At 40.2% G+C, this 23,178-nt stretch overlaps 1 protein-coding gene across 1 annotated transcript in view; it reads right to left on the bottom strand.

Annotated features, from left to right (window-relative positions):
• Nucleotides 1-23,178, bottom strand: part of SHROOM4 (shroom family member 4) — a 235,813-nt gene that overhangs the window by 103,754 nt on the left and 108,881 nt on the right. The window contains exon 2 of the mRNA XM_011946638.1: nt 1,328-1,479. Coding sequence (XP_011802028.1) covers nt 1,328-1,479 — 152 coding nt within the window. The remainder of the gene's footprint in view (nt 1-1,327; nt 1,480-23,178) is intronic.

Raw genomic sequence — 23,178 nt, 5'->3', positions numbered from 1 at the left:
CGGCCACTGCACTCCAGCCTGGGAGACAGAGCGAGACTCCGTCTCAAAAAAAAAAAAAAAAGAAATGTCTATTCAGTTCTTTGCCCATTTTTAAGTTGGATTATTTGGGGTTTTTTTGTTTGTTTGTTTTTTTGCTATTGAGTTGCTATGTGAGATTTTTGGTATTGAGTTTCATAAAGGAAGGTAGGGGGCAAAATCTAGAGCTATAATGTTAAATGCCATATATGATGAATACTAAAAATAACCCATTGACTTTGACAATTAGGTGATAATTTGTAGCTTTTGACAGAGTAGTTTCAGTGGAGTTCTGAGGGTCAAATTCTGGCTGCAGAGAGTAGAAAGCTAAATGGCAGGTGGAGAAGTGGGGACAGTGACTATAGACTGTTCCTTTGAGACTGAGTATGAACAAAAGGAGAAAGACAGGGCAGGAGCCAGAGGGAGAAGTGAGATTGTGGGAAGATGCAAACTTAAGATAAAGGAAAAAAACACACACACACAATAGAAAGGGAGAAGGCTGAGCTCCAATAATACAAAGCAAAGATGCAGCAGCAAAATGAAAGAAAAGCCACGTGGAAAGTTCACCAGATGCTTTTGGTGGTAGCAGAATAACTGTGCCCAAATATGTCCTTCCCTTCCTTCTGCTTATGCCACTGCACTTACCTGCAATGCCTTCCTCTTCTGGTGGTTTATTTTTCAAATTATACTCACCCTTTAGCTTAAATTCTACTTCCTCTATGAAGTCTTACCCTATCAATCCCTTCTGCAGTGATCTCTTTCTCTAATAGCAATTTCTGTCTGAACGATCCATGTGATAATCACACACAAGCCTTTACTGCCTTCTTTAAAAATATATAGCTACTTAGTCACATGTGTATCTTTTCTCCCCTGCTAGACTGTGCAATCCTCAAGGAAAGGGTTTCTAAGAGTTTGCTACAGCCTCCATGGCTGTAGTAGGGGCTCTTTAAGTCTCCATTGATATGTGGTTCAGGAATGATAGTGTATTATAAAGAAGGAGATGGAAAAACACTGGATTAAATAGCCCCTTGGTATATAATGAGTAATTTAGTCCTCTTTACAGCAAATAAGGAAACAGTCTTGCAGAGGACAAATAAATTTATCCAAGATTATGTGTCTATGTGGCAGTGCCAGGATTTGAACCAAAGGCTCTTTCTCCTGTGCTATTCTGCTTCAGTTGTCTGCAAAATTCTATTCAAGTGAAACACATCTTTCCTTTATAATATTGATAGAGACATGACTCTATTGAGCTTTATTACCAACCAAGTTTCAGTGGCCTCTGCTTCTTACAGAGACCCTCCCTGTACCTTACCTCCTGACAATCAGCTTGAGAATCCGGAAGGAGCCTTTGATGAGAATGAGGGCCTCTTGGCGGGAGCCATATAATGGAGTGCCATTGATATTCACCAGCTCATCACCAGTCCTCATCTTCTGGGACAAAGCTGCCTTGCCTCCATCTTCAATCTGTGTTGCAGAGAACAAAACAGAAAGCAGGTAGTGAGGCGACTTTCTCCCCAAAATTCTACTTGTTTCTTCCAACCCTGGAGCCACAAGTAGTACTGGGGAATGGCTCCAGGCAGCTCCTTGGAATAGCTCAGGAGCTGATCACAGGTCATTATTTACTGAAGGCAAAGCTTGAGCAAACCTTTGAGGAAGGAGGCAACATGGAAATAATGCAATCCCTGCCTGGAGGAATCAGCAGTCCAACCAGGAAGACTAGCACTTCTAAACAAGAAACTGATGCTTGGAAGGAACCCTAGCGTGTGGCTAAAGCAGCAGCATGGCCTACCAAAAAGTGCAGGCAAATTAGAGCCAGAAGAGCTAGGCTCCATCAAAATGACCTTTGGCAAGCTCTTTCCTATCTTTGGGCAGGCTTTGAAATCTGACAGACGTAAGTTTGAATCCTGGCTCCGCTACTTCCTAGCTGTGTGATCCTTAGGAAGTTACTTAACATCTCTGTGTCTCAATTCCCTCCTATGTGACATGTAGACAACAAGACTAGCTACCTCACAGGGTTGTTAGTATAGTAAATATCTGAGAACAGTAAGTCCTCAATTAATATGAGCTCTGATTATTATAACAAGGGGGTTGACTCTGAAGACCAGGAAAGTGGCTTCCAGCTCAACATTCTGTGAGTGGAATGGCAAATTCAAAAGATACAAGTAGGTACAATGTAGCTGCTTCTTTATCTATGTCTCTTCAACATGTGCCCAGCACAGTGCTTCTAGTGTCTGACACACAGTGAGCATTCAGAGAAAGCTGGAAATATGAGTATTTACTGTTACAACACAACCTATAGAATTTCCATCAACCGGGGCAATCTGAGGAAGAAGATTGTCAGACTGAGGGGTATTGAAAGCAAAGGCAGAAATAATAGCCACTGGGGCAGGCAAAAGCAAAGCAAAGCAGAATGTCCCTGGGGGTCTTTGCTTATGGCTAATTTTATACATTCATTTTACCATGAAGGTGAGTTCTACCTATTGGAACATAAATTCCATCCATGATAATCCATGAAAGCAGTCATCTCACCCATCCATTAATCATTCCTTAAGTATTTAAGCACATTTCTATTATGCATAGGACAACATGCTAGAGATATAAAAATGAACAAGGCTCCTAATTTCTAGCCTCAGGGACAGGTTACTGCCTACAGCTTATTTATCAACTGAGATGGTCAGGTAAAAAAGGCTCCAACTCATTGATGTAATCAGGAGTTGCTTTTGTTTGTTTCCAGAGAAAGGGAATGTAAGTATAATTAAATTGTATAGTCCTTAGGGAATGGCAGATTCTAAATGGGGCAATTAAGGGCTGGTATTCACTGGAGGTATTTTTACACTTCTACTCTTGTTCCAATCTTTCTCTCAGTCTTTTATAATGTCCCCTCAATCTATCCCCACACCATGGAAGTTATAATATTGTTGAGCTTTAGGTTGGCCAGCTCATGTGCAATTTTGCAGATGAGACCTCCTGGGTGCAGAAAAAAATTTAAGTTCAGGATTTTTTAAACTCCATCAAATAAATTGAACTTCTGAGTTAAATCACAAAATGTTATTATATTTATTGCTGCTAACCCAACTTTTTTTAAAAAATTAACCTTTGTCTGACAAATCATAGGTTAGCCAAGTGACACTGAATATATATACCTTTGTTCCAGTACCCGGGCCACATTCAACACCAAACAAGCCAATATTGGTAAATGGGGAACAACTCTCAGCAAATTAATCAGGATTACACTCTTATTTCCATTGTCATTATCATTATTACTTCACAGTCACTGCTGCCTGCCGCCAAGAAAGAAAGAGAGAGAGAGAGAAAAGGAAAATACTGTACTTGAATTTCAGAAGTTCTATTTGAATGACTCATTCCTTTGGCATCCATAGAAGGCCCTTAGCACCAGGCAGAACTTTCAACAGGGATCAGCCATTTGAAAGGGTTTCCCGAGGCTAACAAAGAACCACAAACAGAAGTCTGACTAATGAATGCTAATAGATTTTCCCTGTTGATGTACATTAGTCTTAATTCACTCTACCCATTGTTTTTAATTCATACAACTTAATTATCCATATTACTGTTACCCATAGCAAGTCTTCCCCTCAATATGTATTGATATTAAGTACCATCTTTGGTTAATTAAACACTGTTACAGCAGTAAGATCTCTGTTTATTCTAGGCCAAAAGATAAAAGGGAGAAACCTTTTAAACTAAAATGCTTAATTATTGCCGTAGCAAAAGCTCAGGCATTTGGCATTCCTTACTGCTCCTTCAGCTGCCACTATCTGAGTCCTTGCACAGACTGTTTCTTGGACTACAGCATCAGGCCAACTGTTCATGCCCCTTTTTTCTGTTCCATGCCCCTTCTCAGTCACCAGCATCCTCCTCCTTAGGAGATATGTCAAGTGAAATAATCCCAATTTAGTACAAGTCTGAAGATGCTCAGACAAAAATCCAGCAAATTTTGGGTCACCAGCGTAATCCAAGAGTTCAGAAGGGTCCAGATCAGGAAGTAAGACTCCATTTGGTTGAAGATCCCTTCAACTATATCCCAGACTAGCCCTTTTCCAGACCCAGGGTATTTACTGAGCTGTGCGATGGATTCCATACTCTTCCAGACTTTTTGGTCCTTTTTAAATTACTGCTCACTGGCCTTTCTCCTCCCCACTCTACCTCTAGATTTCTGAGATCTAGCATGTCTTCTATTTATTGTTTGGCCTCCTTACAGCCAGTTCTACAGGTCAACGTCTTACTCACATATTTGTTTATATGGAAGAAAAAGCAGATGTTCATGTTTCTATCAATAAAAAAGGAAAGGAAGGAAGGAAAAATGAATGAGAGGAAGGGAGAAGAGGGATGGAGGGGGAAAAGATGATATGTATATTCTTCTACAAAAGGTTTTGTTTTCCCCTTCCCACCACCCTCCTCCTAACTCTGGCTGGGGCCCTGGAAAGGTGTGAATCAACAAACTTGTTGAAATTAACATACCCTGTTTGAGGGACTGTATAACAATATATGATGCTATCCATTCAGTAAGGCTGGTCAGCTTTCCAGCTCTTCCTGAATCAGACCTTCAGGGTGGCTTTCTTGTTTCAGTTGAAGTGTTGTGAATTCTCAGATTAGACCCAGATGCATTGGAATGTCGGTATAAACACACATCACAAAGCTCAGTGTAAACGATGGTTAACTTATGTGTCATTTTGGATTACCCAAGTGATTGCTGGGCTAGCAGTGAGTGGCCCAAGTAATTGAAAATTGATTACATAGAGGTCATATAACCAAAAGCCAGGTGGTGCCTGGAAAGCTAGGAAGAGCTGATTGACTTTGGACAAGTCCCTTTCCCTTCTTGCAGCCTCTCTTCTCTTACTGGTAAAATGTGTAAGAGGGCCTGACTAGATGATCTCTTGGGGCTCTGACAGCTCTGGGCCTTTTCAGTTCTGACATTCAGTGACCTGTGAACAGTTAGCAAAGTCATGCATTATCCTTCTGCTGACACAGATAATCTCAGCTTTTTGTCCCATTGTACTCTGCCTTCACCCATGTTTCACTCCTTCAAAATTGACTAATTAACATCCATCTCTCAATTCCCCTGGTCTTTATCCACTGTTTCAGAGTGGTCCACCAAGGTTGGAACACTTAATAAGGCCCAGTCAGGACACTGAGAGAAAGAGATTCCTGAAGCCCTATTTTGTGCTAATGAGCTAGCAATTTGGAAATTTTTGATGGGTCTTCAATGAAGCATGAAGTGCTCTGATAGCTGTCAACAAAGTGACAAGTTGGCTCCTTGAGAGTAAAGGCAAAGAACAATTGACTTAACAGCACTTGCTGGCTTCCTAGTAGCTTTTATTTAATCATACTAAGAGATACTTGCTTGGGTCTTTTGAATAAATTTAGGAGAAGAAAAAGGGAAGAAAAGAAGTATTAAATCAGGTTTATAATTTAAAAATGCATTCATAGGAGAAACACCATCTGCAACAATAACTGATGGGTACTGAACACCTATTACGTTAGTGTAAGAGCAGCATTAAAAATCAATGACATGATTGTGAATACCTCTGCCTGCTACAGGAAATTTATTGGAAAAAATGAGCATCAACTGAAACTTTCTTGGTCAGCTCTTGGTCCAAGAGCTTCTGGCCAAATTACCAGCCCATACTGCTACCTCCACCAGCTTGTCTATCGTCTAAAGAAGACAAACAACATAATTGTTTAAATTGAAGTGTTTGTTTTTTGGTTTGTTTGTTTGTTTGTTTTTGCAAATAGAAAAGGTCTGCTCAGAATACTGTAGTCCAGTTGTTTAAAGAAATAATATACCCTCTGAATATCTTTTTAGCATCTTAGAAGGATTTTCAAGTTTTTAGTAACACTCTAGGCATCCGTTCATGAATTTGGCCCTTTCTGAGAAAGAATAGAAAATACAGAGCTAGGGTTAAGCTGGCTTTGGGAAGTTTAACTATTAAGAAGTAGGAGTATCAAAGAATGAATAAAGTCCTTGCTCATTCTGAAACTTAATTTGAAATCTTAAGCAAACCACAGGTTGGGGGCTGTCTGTTTCTAATCTACCCTCTTTTTCCTTGTTGGTATCTCTTAGAATCTGATCATGCTAGGAGAAATCAATCAGGGTTCCCTGGACATGGGAGATACAGGCTTTCAAACCTTGGCAGTCTTCTTGCCATGGTTTTCAACACCTAACTTGTCTCTCTCTGCAACTTCTTCCCTTAAAAACCGCTCTCAAATTTCTGAAGCAGTCTAGATTAGAAAAACAAGAAATTCTGTTCCTAATTTCATCTTCCATACTTTACACCAGTTTTCCAAAAGGCAAAACAGACAACAAAAACTTTTCTCTTCAATGAGAATTGGAAAACAATAACCAATTAAAAAGATGTAAGTAGCCCTGATTCAAAGGAGTAATCCCTATATGTGGACAGAGGGAAGAGGTGGACACCAAGGGAGAAGCCATTCTTTACCTCTACCAGCTAATAAGCAGATGCCCAAATCCTACAAGGAGCTGCCCCAGAGTGTAAAGCTCTGTGAATCAGGCCCAAGGGCTCCCCTGACCTTCAGTCAACGGAACTATGCTGTGCCCCACAGCATGACCTAGCCCAACAGACAGTTTCTTCCTCCCCAGCTGCTTAATCACCATCTAGTTTACTAATCCTCACAACAAAGGCCGTCTAAGCTCCAAATCATTAAATTTCCCTGGGGATTAGCTCCAGTCAAATTCTAAGCACCTTTGCCAAAAACTCAGCCCAGTGCCAAGCTCAGCTCTAGGAATTTGGTGATGAGGACAGGGGAAGAAGACTCAAGAGCACTGTCCCCATGTCAGCAACCAAAGGCAAATTTGTCTTTGCTCCTACCAAGTCAGATCATCCTGCTGTCTCTGTAAGCCCAGTAAGCGGAGACAAACATGACAGCACAAGAGTCAACTGAGGGTTTCTTACATTGCTAGCAGATATGCTCACTGGGGCTCTGTCAACTCTAGCCATTTGTTTACACTGAAGTGTTCTTCTGACATTAATGCTATCAGTGTTTGTCACAAATGTTATTCTTTGGTGGTATAGAACAATAGTGTTCAGAGTGGGGTACATATATCCCAGGCTGTGTACAAGATGATCCACTGGAACTTCTGTTTATATATCTAAAAAATTTAAAAATCAAGCTTTATTAATATTTAATATTGGTGGTAATAAATTAGATCATCCGTAAATAAAACTGTGTATACTGGAGACACATACTCAAAACATTTTTACTGATGTACATTTTTACTAAAAATGTTAGCTGGATTACAGACCTAATGAGAGGACTAAAATCATAGGGCTTTTAGAGAAAAACATGGGGCATATATTTGTGACCTTGAGGTGGGCAAAGATTTTTTGAGCAGGATACAAAAGGTAGTAATCATAAAGGAAAGAGTGATACATTGGAGTTCATCAAAATAAAAAAAAATCTTCAGCACTAAAAAAGGGAAAAGACAAGCCACAGACTGGGAAAATATTCATAATACATATTATCTGACAAATGACTTATATCCAGAATATTAAAAGAACTACAAATCAATAAGAAAAAGGCAAATAGCCAGTTAACAGTTGGCAAGGCTTGAACAAGCACTTCACTACAAAAGATAGCCAAATACCCAATAAGCATCTGAAAAGGTGCTCAATATAATTCTTCATTAGGGAAATGTGATTTAAAATTATAGTAAAAGGTCGCTACATATCCACCAGAATGGCTAAAATTAAAAAGACTTAAGTATTGGTGAGAATGTACAGCAATTTGATCTCTCTACATTGCTGGCAGGAGTATAAAAATGTAAACCATTTTGGAAATCTGTATGTCTACTCTCAGATCCAGCAATTCCATACCTAGAGACCCCCAAGAGAAATAAGTGCACGTGTCCATAAAAAGATTTGATTGTTCACAACAGCTTTATTAATAATAGACAGAAAGTAGGAACAACCCAAATGTCCTTCAAAACATACACATATAAAAAATGACATGCTATACAACAATAAAAAAAGTAATAAAATGAATGTCAAAAAGATTATGTTGCATGAAAGGGATCAGACAAAAACAATACATACTGTATGATTTCATTTTATATGAAGGTAAAGAAGAGAGGCGATAATTTGAAAAAATGGTTAACTCTGTACTACTGATTGTAAAGGCACATGAGCATAATTTTTGGGGGGTGCTAGAAATGTTCTACATATTTATGTAGCTGCAGATCATATGGGAATATACATAACTAAACATTCATTAAGATTTGTACATTTTACTATATGTAAATCATTCCTTAATTTAAGAAAGAATTAAAAGAATAAAGTCCTCTAGACTATTCAGCTTATATTTCTGAGGTAGGCACCAAGACTCCAGCATCATTTTCACATACTCACAGTTTTAATCAAGGCAAAACATTTCTCTTAAAACGTTAGCCTTCACAATAGGGCTATAATCTATGAATCTGCCCATTGTTCCTGTCTGCTTTGAGATAGTATTCATCCTCCCTACCTCTTAGAAGGTAGGATTTCAGTAAAAAATGAAAATAAAGACCAACACTATTTTACCAGTTGACAGGTAAAGGTGAAAAGTCTTAATGATTTGATTCCATTTTTAATCTCCAGCCAATTTTTGTCTTGACATATTATAAAAATAGAATCAATTCCTCATCCAATGTTGGAGACATCTACTGCTACTCCTCTTGTCAATCTCAGATATGTTTTTTTCTTATGGTCCCCAGAGTTCATGACACCTACTCCTAGAAGCTGAACTTCATCAGGCCATTGCCACACAGGCAACTAGCCTTTCCTCAGGCACCATTACTGTCCCTGATATGGTTAGGCTCTGTGTTCCCACCCAAATGTCATATTGAATTGTAATCCCCACATGTGGAGGGAGTGACCTGGTGGGAAGTGCTTAGATTATGGGGGTGGTTTCCCCAATGCTGTTCTTGTGATAGTGAGGGAATTCTCACGAGAGCTGATGGTTTTAAGTGTGGCACTTCCTCGCTCTCTCTCTCTCTCTCTCTCACCTGATGCCATGTAAGATGTGCCTTGCTTCCACTTCACCTTCTGCCATGATTGTAAATTTCCTGAGGCCTCCCGAGCCAGCCATGTGGAACTGTGAGTCAATTAAACCTTTTTTGTTTATAAATTACCCAGTCTCAGGTAGTATGTTTATAGCAATGTGAGAATGAACTAATTCAGTCTCTTTGTTAGATTGCCTATGTTTCTTGACCGTCTAATAAGGTATGACTTTCAGTGATACAAATGATCAGAGAACCTTGCAAAGCTGATGTGGTGGAGAGAGTTCAGGGAGAACCCGAGTGGAACAAACTGGAGGAAAGAATATGGTAGAGTGCAAGCGAATTTGCTCCGGACTTCCAGAAGCAGTTGTCAGCAACAGAGTTTTCCCTTGTATAGCATTAAAACAGTCTAGGACAAACCAGAAAGTCCATAATGTCCTCCAGCATTAAGAGAGCACTGTGTACAAATCTAGCGAGCCTTAGGAAGCTGGAAAGACCAACGGTCTTTTACCTACTGCCTAATATAAAAACACTGTAAAGATGACATATCAATTCATTGTCATTTTCAAATTATGCATTAATACTTGTAAGAAATGCCCAAATTAAAACAAGAGGTGTGTTAAATTCCACCAGATTGCTAGTGAGTGATGGGAATAATTCTACTTGGATTAATATAATCTTTATTTCTTCAGTATCAAGTCATTGTTGATGTGAAAACTATTTTTCAAGTTGATCAAAAATGCCTTTTTAACTTCCCTACTGAATGTGAATGAGTTAGATACAGTCTTCCAGCCCAAGAGGATGTGATTAACTATCTGGAATCTGAACCATCCCAAAGCCAGGTTCACTCAATAACTCATTGCTGGTTCCCTGAAGCCATTTATTTATAATCCATTATGCAAAAAGCCAAAGACAGTTTCTAAAGAGTACACGTACCCAACATTAGTCATTTCTGACTGGAAAAGGACCCAGGGACTAAACACCCTTCAGGGTAGGGACAAAAGGCTGCCTCTGGAAACTACTAGGCCTGCTTTGCTGCCTGGAAACCACTTGTCCAGCTTACTAGGAGCCTGTATACCCTCCAGCAGATGTGGACGAAGGGAGAGGAGGTTTGCTTTCTATTTCCCGGAGGTGGGCACCTGCATGCCACTCCCAGAACACTGTTTGACCCTGCCCAGGCCCCCTTTCCTTGGCAGTAATTTTAATCTCTGGTCTCCACTTAGACCTCTGACCAGTGGGAGGTGAAGGAGGAGAAAAAAAATTTAACTTCCTCTTATCCTTGTGAATAACTGCTACCAAAGCAAACAGCTCCCAAATAAATAACCTACCAAGGCATACATGTATGTTGCAAAAGCAATAATAATAACATCCGTTACTGAGCCTAGGATAGATCCCACTTTATATTAAATCAGCACACTTGCTGCTGCTTTCACATAGTGCTGCAAATCTGGGAATAAGTCAGCCATCACACAGTCTGTTCCAAGCTACTGTCCTGTTCACATCATGACTGAGAAATGACACACCATCTCTTTCCTGCTCAACAAAACGTGCCAAATAACATAAAACAAAACTGAGTTTTCACAACTGAAAAAAAAGAGAAAAAAATGCACTCAATTGCTTATGTGTTAGTGGCGGGAAGGGACTCTTGCATCAGAGATTATTTCCTTTTGCAGTGACAGGATTAGGTTGAGAAGAAAATGAAGGAGGAAGTGACAGGCATTTGAGTTCAAGACCTGGAAAATCAATAAGGCAAGCAATGTGAATGCCATTCTCTCTGGTATCAGACCTGCTCTTTAAGTTAAGGCTGGATAAAAAGAGAGGACCAGATTTTTAGCTTCAGTTCCTGCTCATTGTCACTTTTCTAACTTTAAACAAGAGTACATTCCTGCCCCTTCTCCTATAAAGGTTGACCCCTTCTGATAGCAGACTCCACAACCTTGGCACTGAGGGTGTTCCTCACAGCCAAGGTCACTCTGGTGCTTTTCCTCCTCCCTCAAACTTTTTCCAACCCTCCCTACACATTCTCTTTTCCACTCCCACCTCTCCCTGCCCCGCCAACCAGGCATTTGAGCTCGCCTTCTCTACTTCATCTTCCCTTTCTGCCTCCCTACCCCACACCCAGACCCTCTCCTTGGGTCTCCTATGGGCAAACTTCAAGCCCTTGTGTCATTAACATCTGGTACGAACATTCATTAATTAAATCAGACAGACCAAAGAATGATTTTTACAATGTAAATAGCAACAGATCAGAAGCTCTACATGATCTGGCCATGCATGCCTTTTTGACCTTATTTCCCATAACCTCTTATCCTCTACACACACTCACACACACACACGTCATATCAAACTTTCTGTTCTTTAGAGAGGTCAAGCCCATCTCTGTCTCAAGATCTTCGTACTTACTGTTCCATCTGTTGAGAACATTCTTCTTCTAGATCCTGCATAGCTCCTTTTATCATTGAGGTGTCAGCTCAGATCTTGCCTCCTCAGAGAGACCTTTCCTGACCACCCACATAAAGAATGTTCCTTCTCTTCTCTACCCACATCTCATCACTCTCTATCATATTACCTGTTTTATTGTCTTCATAGAATTTACCACCATCTTTCATGATCTCATTTATTTCTATGTATGTTTACTGGATGTCAAGATACATTATAGTGTGGGAGATAGTCAACGCCTTTATACAGCTCTATCACTGTCACCTAGGAAAATAAATGTCTGTATTGAACACATTGTAGTTGCTCAATAAATATTTGTTGAAATTAGAATGAAAAGGGATCTCAGGATATCACCTTATTCATTTGACTGATTCTGGAGAAGTAATAATATTTTAACTTTGTTTTTCATATAACTGAAGTTCAGGGATATTATATGACTTGCCCGGGATAGAGCATCTATTAGGTTTAAGATACTTTCTTCCGCAAGGTTGTGACAAAACCTTTTTGTTTTCATGGGTATATTGCTATTCATGATCGTTAACTAGCAATACAAACAGTTCTTGCTAAAGAGACACTTTAAATTTTGTAAAAAGCATTATTATTATTGGCTCAGAATATTCCAGAATAATTATCCTTTGAGCTAAATAGCCTATTTGTCATGAGGTGCCCCAAGGTGAATGTTAGACTCTCAATTTAGTGGAAGGAATGGAGCCTTTAAGGAAACTGAGGTGTATGGCAATAATAACTTGTATCCAGATATGATTCTCCTCAGTTTTTAACATTCTCTGCCTTAGGAAGTTAATTTAAAACACACACAAGCCCTCACAAACAGACCATGAACAGTGGGATATTTAACTACTCCCAGCATCTGGGAATTCAAAGTCACATCGACTCCACCTTCGTGTGTACAGACAGTACAACAGGCTCTTTCAGTTCACCATCCCTGAAAAATTTAAGAGCAAATCCAGATGATGGGCATAAACCAGATTCTAATTTGATTTAGTGCTTCGTTAACCAGTGCCCTCAGACCCCTAGAAAGTATGTGTGGGGTGGGGGGAACCCTCATCAATGTCCAAATGAGAGTTTGCCCTGACCCAATTTCATGTGACTATAGTTCCTTCCTTAAATACCATTTGTTCAGTGGGTTTAGTATTTTATACCTCTGTGAGTTAGTGATTATACCTTTTGTGAGGCTTTTCATATAAACAAATTCACAAGTCAGAAAATAAATCCTTTGTCAAGCCAGGTTTTCTGATTGGGATTTAGAAAATATGACCACCATGATATGGCTTTAAAAAGTTTAATATCTGTAGCGTGCATTCAGTGCTAATGGACAATAAGTGATAGTGAAGTTTTGTCAGGTCTGATTCAGATTACCTATGGCTGCTGTGAGTTATATGGAATTACACAGAGTTTAATGGTTCTCTGGCAATTTGCCTTGGCTCAGGGCCAAGGCAGCTAATGCTTCAATCAAACTGCTCTCCCCACCCCTACCCCAAGACAATTTCAGTTTCTAACTCTTGAGTGGATCTGTGATGAAGCCTTCAATGACACTCTCATACAAATGCCAAAGGGTTTTTTTTTCTGTCTCTTTCTCTTCCTTCTTCTTTATGGCTGCATATATTAAGTGCTCCTGTAGCTTTGCTGAGACAAACTGCCTGGCTGGTGTTTATAAAGAGAAGAGTTTTTAAGGTTTGATTAAAACAAAGAAGCCAACAGTCAGGAGAACAGGACAATATCCCTTTTCTCTGCAGTGCCATCAGATATATCCAATTCACCCTAACATGGGCCCTGGCCCCACCCTGCAGGCCAACTTAAGGCAGCAGCCCTCCCAAATCACTTCAGTAATTGAAGAACATACCTCATCAAAGGCAGGTAGCCTGCCTGACAGAAGAATCCCATGCATGGCAAGTTACCCTCCTCTCTTTTAGGAACCCAACTGGCCCTGAAACTGGGATTCTGCCACAGATTTCTGGCATCACTTTCGCATAGTTGAGACAGTGGACAAAGGCCAAGTGAACAAAGGCCAGAAACGTCCTCTACAAACTTGCAAAAAAGGCATGTACAACTCTGAGGTAGAACCGTTCTGTGGATAGCAAATATTCTGGGTCCAAACTCTTTCATCAATTGCTGTTCAACCCTGTCCCCTCGACCTCTCCTAAAACCTCCAGTGGTGCTTCAGCACTAGCACCTCCCGCTATTTAGCTAAAGTGACTCCTAGACCCTTTGTCCAACTGATTCCAATGTCACATTTACTGGCTATTCTAGAGAGAATGCTCATTTTAAGAGACTAGCTGCCATAGAAGCGGCAGGAGGGAAGGGCAGAAACCACAGGATTCCTACTTTGCGCTGATTGCCACTAACTCATTTCAGCTGCTAAGGGGAGGCCCTGTTGGGGGAGCCAGGAGAGGAAATGGGTTCCATGTACAGTCCACTTTAAAGTGTTCACAATTGTGTGCTCAAAAATAGTCTTTACTAAACATTTAGCACGCCCATTAGCACAAGCCGTAAAGCTTTAGGCTTTGCTGCACTGTTCGCCCAAGCTGCCTAAGCTGCTTTCCTATGGCAAAATGATTAAATGGTTGGCAAGTCAGATACATACAGGAAGGATAAAGGAGCTCCAAGGATGGTTAAACCTGGACCCAGGAAGAATGGTTTAATATGACTTCTAAGCACATAAAAAAATTTAGAGGGAAGGACCAGCTGTTCTCAATTTTGATTGAAAGCAGAGCAAAGGAAAAGAAACTGACATTGCAATGAGAGGGACTGATACTAGCAAGGAGGAAGAACTTCCTGCCAGGCAAAATAGGTAAATATTAGACTGAGTGGTCAGTCAATGAAGGTTATGGAATTTCCTTCTTTGGAGTGGCTCTTCTCTCTTTGCTATTTCTGTGTGGTCCTTCCAGCGGGGTTGGGGATGGAGGAAAGAGGTCCAATTTAGTCCCTTTCAGCACTCAGAATCTCTTATTTGTAACATTCCAGGATCTGTAACAGGGTAACTGGGACACTTGAAAAGAAAGAAGCAATGAGAAGCTTGCTGGTCATCTCAAACATTTAGATTCTCCCCAACTTTCTATCCCTCACAATGAGCCAAGCTTTTGCCCTGGCCCCCAAAATCCCAAGAAAGAAAGCAATGTGATGTTCACATTGCCAACAAGCAACAACAATATTAACCAAAAGAATCAAAGTCACAGGCATGTTTGGTAGGGGCAGGCACTAGTCCATCAGTATCTCTGCTAATTTAACCTATAATAACTCTCACAGATTTCTCAAACAACTTAAAACTACCATTTGACCCGGAAATCCTACTACTGAGTATCCAAAAGAGAATAAATTGATCTACCAAAAAGACACACTTGTATGTTCATTGCAGCACTATTCACAATAGCTAAGACATGGAAACCACCTAAGTGCCCATCAATGGTGGATCAGATAAAGAAAATGTGGTAAATATATACCATGGAATACTACGCAGCCATAAAAAGAATGAGATCATGTCCTTTGTAGCAACATGGATGCAGCTGGAAGTCATTATCCTAAGCAAATTAACACAGGAACAGAAAACCAAATACCACATATTCTCACTTATAAGTGGGAGCTAAATAATGGGTACTCATGGACATAAAAATGGCAGTAATAAACACTGGGGACTACCAGAAGGGAGAGGGAGAGGGACAAGGGTTGAAAAACTAACTATTGGATATTATGCTTAGTACCTAGGTGACGGGATCATTTGTACCCTGAACCTCAGCATCATGAAATACACCCACGTAACAAACCTGCACACGTACCTCCTGAATCTAAAAAGTTGAAATTATTTTTAAAAATGTATACACATATAAAAATCAAATAAAAAGTATCTCACAATCCCTGGGTCATGGAATAGTCTGAATCTTACTACATACCCAATTCCTTGAAGCCTGGGTTTCAAAGGTAAATCAGCCTGTCTGCTTTGATAAGCTTCTTTCAAATAAACCAAAGGCCCTTTGGGCTTTTCATCTAAATCCTACTCAGGCACACACACTCCTTTGAGTATTCTGTGACTATTTTTGCCCTTAGCCTTGATCTAAGTCTCAAGGAACTGACTAGAGCTCACTCTGAGGACCAAGCCAGAAACATTTTATGTTTACCAGACTTACTTTTACTTTTAAACAAACACAGATGAAAGAGTCCCTGCTGAAAAGAACCACCACTTAATGCTAGCCCTTATACCTTAGTAACATTAAATTAAAATAAATTACAACAAATAATCATTGTTTCACGTCAGTTTAAGCCGACAAACTGCTGCAATCAATGGGCAACCTTTCACAAGCATTTGCTTAAAAGGAAAAGAAATGCTTCCAGGTGAAACTTATCAAACTGAAGGGCACTGAGGACCAAATCTTATTGTATGCCACCTGGTTTTCTCCCAAAGCATCAGTCAAGGAAAGAAAAGAGATCTCAACACAGCCTCCCAGTTAGAATCATTGCCTTCTAACCACCAACAGAGATGCTGGTTCAGGGAAGGAAGTTACACAGCATGGTTAAAACCAACACACATGAGGGAAATTTCTGGGGTGATGGTAGTGTTCTATACATTAATAGAAATTTTGGATACACAAGTGCATGGGATGTCAAAACTCACCCAATGGTACACGTCAGATTTTGTATTTCACTGTCTGTAAATTTTACCTTTAAAGGAAAAGAACACGTGTAAACAAACATTGAACTTTAGTAAATAATACACATGCTGAAATTTTAGGACCTGTACTGATGTCCTCAATTTACTTGGAAATGTATCAGAAAATAATATAGATGAGTGAATAGAGAAAATCAATACATGAGTAGATATGAAACAAGTATAGCAGGAATAGATTAGTAGAATCTAGGTGATGGGTATATTTAAGTGTTTAATGTAAAATTCAGTTTTTCTGTAAATTTAAAACATTCTGTTATAAAATGTCAGAAACACACAAAAACAAGTAAAAATTTGGATTTTTATTGTCCCACAGACCTTTAATTGATGTATGCATTCCAATACGCACTAACTGAAATTGTACTATGTGCGACGCACTAGTTCAAATCCTGGTTCTGCCATTTAGTGGCAGTGTGACCTTGGGCAAGTCACTTCACCTCTCTGAAACCTGTTTCCTTATTTGTTTAATGGTAAGAATAATAACACCTACCTCACAGGGTGGTTATTGTTGAAATTACACCTCAATTGCTGACCACCTAATGAGAGCTATATTGAGTAGGGAACTCTCAATTAAGTGCTACCTGTTCCTCTCCCCTGTGGGATCTGTAGGGTCTCAACTATGGAAATTCTTTTGTGTCAGCTTCAGCTTGATTGCTGATGAAAATTGCAGCCTGGGCCACGGCCTTATATTATGGTGGGTATATAGTGTTCGTATATTTCAACTGACTCCCTGACATTCAACTGAGTTTTGGTTTTCAAACTCCCCTTTGCAAACAAGAAAAATAAGAAAGATTACCCTTCACAGCCTCTGGTAACCATCCTTCTACAACAGGGTGACTATAGTAAATAGTAACTGCATTGTAAATGTTAAAATAACTAAAATAGTGTAATTGCATTATTTGTAACTCAAAGGGTAAATGCTTGAAAGGATAGCTACCCCATTCTCCATGACGTGATTATTTCACATTGCATGTCTGTATCAAAACATTTCAGGTAACCCATAAACACCTATTATGTACCCCAAAATTAACTGAAAAATAGAAACTTTCTGAAAGGAGTATAAAGCAACATTTAAGCAAGAGATTAAAGCTGGAGTGTGGTCTAAGGTAGTTCTGCCTACATCCATCTGCACCCATGGTCAAAATACTTGATCATTAACTCACTCTCTTGCTCACCTTCTCTCATAGTTCTGACATCTTTTCCAGCTCTGGGATGACTCCCCCCAAAAAGGGATCCTATCCTTTGGAAAACAAGCTCAATCCTTGTTGGTTTCCTTTTCAGTTCAATTCCTGAGAGAATTCTCTCAGCACTCTTCCCCTTGATGCATATCCCATCATTCACTTATTGATATGAGAGAGGTGAAACAGTCTGCTTTTCAAGGGTAGGTTTATGCTCCTCTGCAAGGGGTGGCCTCTGGCGTTTCTGAGTCCCCTACCTGGTTTGAGGCAACAGGAAGGTTGATTGTTCTGCCAGGAAAGCACTGCCAAACTCTGGGTCTGAGGAAACAACCTGAGAGCAGGCAGGTGGGTATTCACCCCAGGAGATAATAAAGCACAGCAGAGCAGAAACCTGGGCCTGAGAAGCTGTCCAGGAGGGTTCTTTATGAGCCTGTTGGACAGCAGAGCTCTATGTAGCACAGGAAATCATGCACCCAAAGTGCAGCAGACTTTATAGTGGTCAGACCTAATCAGGCTATAATTAAGGCATTTTAGGAGGCAAAAAGTCTTTGGCAGCGATGATGTCTACACAAGAGAGTGATGTCAAGCAATTATTTGTCACTGAGACTCAACATCTAGCCCAAAGATTTGGGCCAGGCACAGTAGCTCATGCCTGTAATCACAGCACTTTGGGAGGCCTAGGTGGAGGGATCGCTTGAGCCCAGGAGTTCGAGACCAGCCTGGGCAACATAGGGAGGCCCTGGCTCTAAAAATGTTTTTAATTAGCTGGGCATGGTGTCTTGTGCCTATGCTCCCAGCTACTCAGGAGGCTGAAGTGGGAGGATTGCTTGAACCTACCTAGGAGGTTGAAGCTGCAGTAAGCCATGATTGCCCCATTGCACTCCCACCTGGGTGACTTGTCTCAAAAAACAGAAATAAAAATAAATTAAAAAATAACCCTAAGGTTCACCCTTTCCTCACAGTGCCACCCACCGTACTGATGGGATTGATTAAAGAAGCACTTGAAAACATGAAAAGATTGCTTTATTTTCTTCCATTCAACAAGTTGTCTCTTCACTGTTTATTGTTTCCTTTTTTGTGCAGAAGCTTTTAAATTTAGTATGGTCCCATTTGTCTATTGTTTTTGTTGCCTATACTTTTGAGGTCTCAGCCATAAAATCTTTGCCCAGACCAATGTCCTGAAGAGTTTTCCCTAGGTTTTTCTCCAGTTATTTTATAGTTTCAGGTCTTATGTTTAAGTCTTTAATTATCTTGATTTGATTTTTGTATATGGTGAGAGACATAAAAATCATTTCATTCTTCTACATATGCTTATTGAGCTTTCCCAGCACCATTTATTGAAAAGGGTTTCCTTTCCCCACTGTATGCTGTTGGTGCCTTTGTCAAAAATCTGTTGGCTTTATTTATTTACTTACATGGCTTTATTTCTGGGTTCTTTATTCTTTTCCATTGGCCTATGTGTCTGTTTTCATACCAACAGCATGCTGTTTTGGTTACTACAGCCTTGTAATATATTTTGAAGTTAGGAGGTGATGCCTGAAGCTTTGCTCTTTTTGCTAAGCATTGTTTTAGCTATTTGGGCTCCTTTTTGCTTTCATACAAACTTTAGGATTATTTTTTCCAATTCTGTGAAAAATATTTGCAAACTATTCATCCAACAATGGACAATATATTGTATATTTCAAAGTATCTAGAAGAAAGGACTTGAGATGTTACCAACACAGAAATAATAATTACTCAAGGTATGGATACCCCAAATACACTGACTTGATCATTACACATTATATGCATGTGTTGGGAACAAGCCCCCCAAAATCCGACCATAAACTGGCCCCAAACACTGGCCATAAACAAAATCTCTGTAGCACTGTGTCATGTTCATAATAGCCCTAATGCCCAAGCTGGAAGGTTGTGGGTTTACGGGAATGAGGGCAAGGAACACCTGGCCCGCCCAGGGCGGAAAACCGCTTAAAGGCATTCTTAAGCCCACAATCAATAGCATGAGCATCTGTGTCTTAAGAGTGTGTTCCTGCTGCAGTTAACTAGCCCAACCTATTCATTTAATTTGGCCCATCCCTTCGTTTCCCTTAAGGGATACTTTTAGTTAATTTAATATCTATAGAAACAATGCTAATGACTAGTTTGCTGTTAATAAATATGTGGGTAAATCTCTGTTCAGGGCTCTCAGCTCTGAAGGCTGTGAGATCCCTGATTTCCCACTTCACACCTCTATATTTCTGTGTGTGTGTCTTTAATTCCTCTAGCGCCACTGGGTTAGGGTCTCCCTGACCAAGCTGGTCTCGGCAAGTGGCGTCCATTCATGGGGGCTCGAATCCAGGTCGAAAGGTCGCTGGAGCGATGGTTGGAATGGAAAACTACCTGGAGGACACCTGAGTACTCTTAAAGCAATCCCTGTGGTGAGTAAGAAGGGGAGCTTGGAAGCGTCAGGGTAACAATGGGACAGGTATGGGGTCTGGTTCGTTCCACCTTGGAACTTTTTCACACTAATGAGGAGGAGGAAGGAGAGTATAGTGAAGTGACAGCAGAGGTTACAGAGCATGTTTATTTACCAGCTAAAGCTAAAGCAGCAAAGGAAGGAGAGGTTCATCACTACCCTTCTGCACCCCGTCATCATTATTTTGAAGAAAATGACCCCCCAGATCTTTCTTTTCCGGAGGACACTGGGCGAAAACTAGTTGCCCCAGTGAGTGTTCAAGCAGCGCCTCAAGCGACCACTCTTAGTTCTATTCAGGCAGGAATTCAGCAAGCTAGACGAGAGGGTGATTTAGAGGCTTGGCAGTCCCTGTTAGAATATACCCCCTAGATCAAGAGGGAAATATTATAGCTACATTTGAGTCTTTTCCTTTTAAATTACTCAAAGAATTAAAACAAGCAATAAATCAGTACAGACCAGGTTCTCCTTTTGTAATGGGACTGTTAAAGAATGTTGCTGTTTCCAGTCGGATGATTCCTACTAACTGGGACACTCTTACTCGAGCCTATCCAACTGCTGCTTAGTTCTTACAATTTAAAACTTGGTGGGCAGATGAAGCTTCTATTCAGGCTGCTTGCAATGCCCAGGCCCAACCTCAAATTAATATAACTGCAGACCAACTTTTGGGGATTGGCAGCTGGGCTGGTTTGGATGCAAAATTGGTCATGCAGGATGATGCCATAGAACAGCTTAGAGGAGTATGCATTAGAGCTTGAAAAAAAATCACTTCAGGTGGAGAACAATACCCTTCCTTTAGTGCTATAAAATAGGGACCCAGAGAACCATATGTTGATTTTATAGCTCGGTTACAGGAGTCTCTTAAAAAGATGATTGCAGATTTGGCTGCTCAGGATATAGTACTGCAGTTATTAGCTTTCGACAATGCTAATCCCAATTGCCAGGCTGCCCTGCGACCTATCAGAGGGAAAGCACATTTAATTGATTATATCAAGGCCTGTGATGGTATCAGAGGTAATCTGCATAAAGCTACCTTGTTGGCACAGGCAATGGCAGGACTGAGAGTGGATAAAGGAAATACTCCATTTCCTGGAGCTTGTTTTAACTGTAGGAAGCATGGTCACACTATGTTCAGATGATCTGAACAAAATGGTCAGATGGTAGAAACAATAAGACGTATGGCAAAAGTTCCTATTATCTGGAACCATGGCAGTATAGTGGCACCTCAACCTCAAATGATATGGCCCGCTCTAGGAGCTAAACATAAGGATTTGTGGAAACTATTACATGCTCTTAATAAGATCAAAATTTGGGAAAGAATAAAAAAGCATCTAGAAGGGCACTCTACAAACTTGTTTTTGGGTATAGCAAAATTTAAAATATATATATTTAAAGCATCCCAGGCACACCTGACCTTAATGCCAGGAACTAGAGTGCTTAAAGGAGCTGCAGACAAATTAGCAGCTAGTAACCCATTTAAATGGATAAAAACACTTGGAAGCTCTGTGATTTCAATGATGACTATGCTTTTAATCTATGTTGTTTGTCTTTGTATAGTCTGCAGATGTGGATCCTGACTCCTGCGAGAAGTAGCCCACTGTGACAAAGCTGCCCTTGCTTTTATCTCTTTGCAAATCAAAGAAGGGAGACACGTTGGGAGCAAGCCATAAACTGGCCCCCAAAACTGGCCATAAACAAAATCTCTGTAGCACTGTGACATGTTCATAATGGCCCTAATTCCCAAGCTGGAAGGTTGTGGGTTTACAGGAATGAGGGCAAGGAACACATGGCCCGCCCAGGGTGGAAAACCGCTTAAAAGGTGTTCTTAAGCCACAAACAATAGCATGAGCATCTGTGTCTTAAGGGCATGTTCCTGCTGCAGTTAACTAGCCCAACCTATTCATTTAATTTGGCCCATCCCTTCATTTCCCATAAGGGATACTTTTAGTTAATTTAATATCTATAGAAACAATGCTAATGACTGGTTTGCTATTAATAAATATGTGGATAAATCTCTGTTCAGGGCTCTCAGCTCTGAAGGCTGTGAGACCCCTGATTTCCCACTTCACACCTCTATATTTCTGTGTGTGTCTTTAATTCCTCTAGCGCCGCTGGGTTAGGGTCTCCCCAACTGAGCTGGTGTTGGCATGCAGGTAACAAATATTCACATGTACCTCTTAAATATGTAGAATATTATGTATCAATAAAAGAAAAAAAGGGAAAACCTGGACAATGGGGTGGGAGATTCCTTTATATTTAAATAATATTTGCTATTTTTAAAATGCACTTCAACCCTTTTAAATTATAACTTTAATTTACAGTATGTTAAGATAGCAACACAGGATAGGAGAGTGCAACTTTTAATGATAGGATATGTGAGACTCTGTAGTCAAATAATCTTTCCTGAAAAAGTTGATACACTTTCCCAACCAGTTATTAGAGGCCCAATCTTCTGCAATTCCCAGAGGATATGCTACAGAAGATCATGAAGCTTCAGAGAATACTGTTCTTCCAGTGAAGGTCCATGTTCAGTGACATTTTGAGACCCTGTTACATGGAGAGGCTTAGTTTTCAGACTGTTGATTAGAAGCACTAGGGAACATGTGCCAGTTAACCAAAACAGATGGAGAGGAGGGAGAAAAAAGTTCATTACACTATTATTTACTCATTGTTTTCTATAGACTCTACTCCTTACTGTGTCCATAAAATACAAAATAAGAAGGCTATTTGGGGGTTTTGCTTATATATGTATCTATGTTATACAGGTTTTTTCAAATCCCTCTTATCGCTTGATACGCTCCTGACGTTCTGCCTACCCCTTCCCTGTGAAGCCTGAATAAGTTAGTAATGCCTGTGTACTCCCAGAGCACTCTGCACACACCTCTACTCTTGTGTTCACTTACTAAGTAGTACTGAAGTTGTCTGTTCATAAGTCTGTCTCCCCTACTCTACTGGGCAGGGGGTCTCTCTCACACCTGTGTTCCCAACACATATGGGTGCTTAGTAGATGTGTGTTGCACTGTTTGGGGAAACTTAAGGTTAGTACCTAGGTTTTATTTTAAACTTTCAATCTAACAGTGCCTTGTGCACAGTAGGTGTTATGTCTACACATCCTCTCTGATGATAGTAACTTCTAAAAGGCCTCAGAAAACAAATAACTTGATTAAAAATCGGCAAAAGAACTGCCAAAACATTCCTCAAAAGAAGACATGGCAAATGGCCAGCAGGCATATAAAAATGTGCTCAACATCACCAATCATCAGGGAAATACAAATCAAAATCACAATGAGATATCACTTCATACCTGTTAGGATGGCTATTATCAAAAATACAAGAGTGAAGTGTTGGTGAGGCTGTGGAGGAAAGGTGGTGGTGAGGTGCTGCGGTGAGGCTTGCACAGCGGTGG

Source organism: Colobus angolensis, unplaced genomic scaffold (assembly GCF_000951035.1).
Source record: "Colobus angolensis palliatus isolate OR3802 unplaced genomic scaffold, Cang.pa_1.0 Scaffold252, whole genome shotgun sequence".
NCBI classification, from domain to species: domain Eukaryota; kingdom Metazoa; phylum Chordata; class Mammalia; order Primates; family Cercopithecidae; genus Colobus; species Colobus angolensis.
Note: the sequence above shows the minus strand (reverse complement) of the source record. Positions and strands in the feature narration are given on the sequence as shown.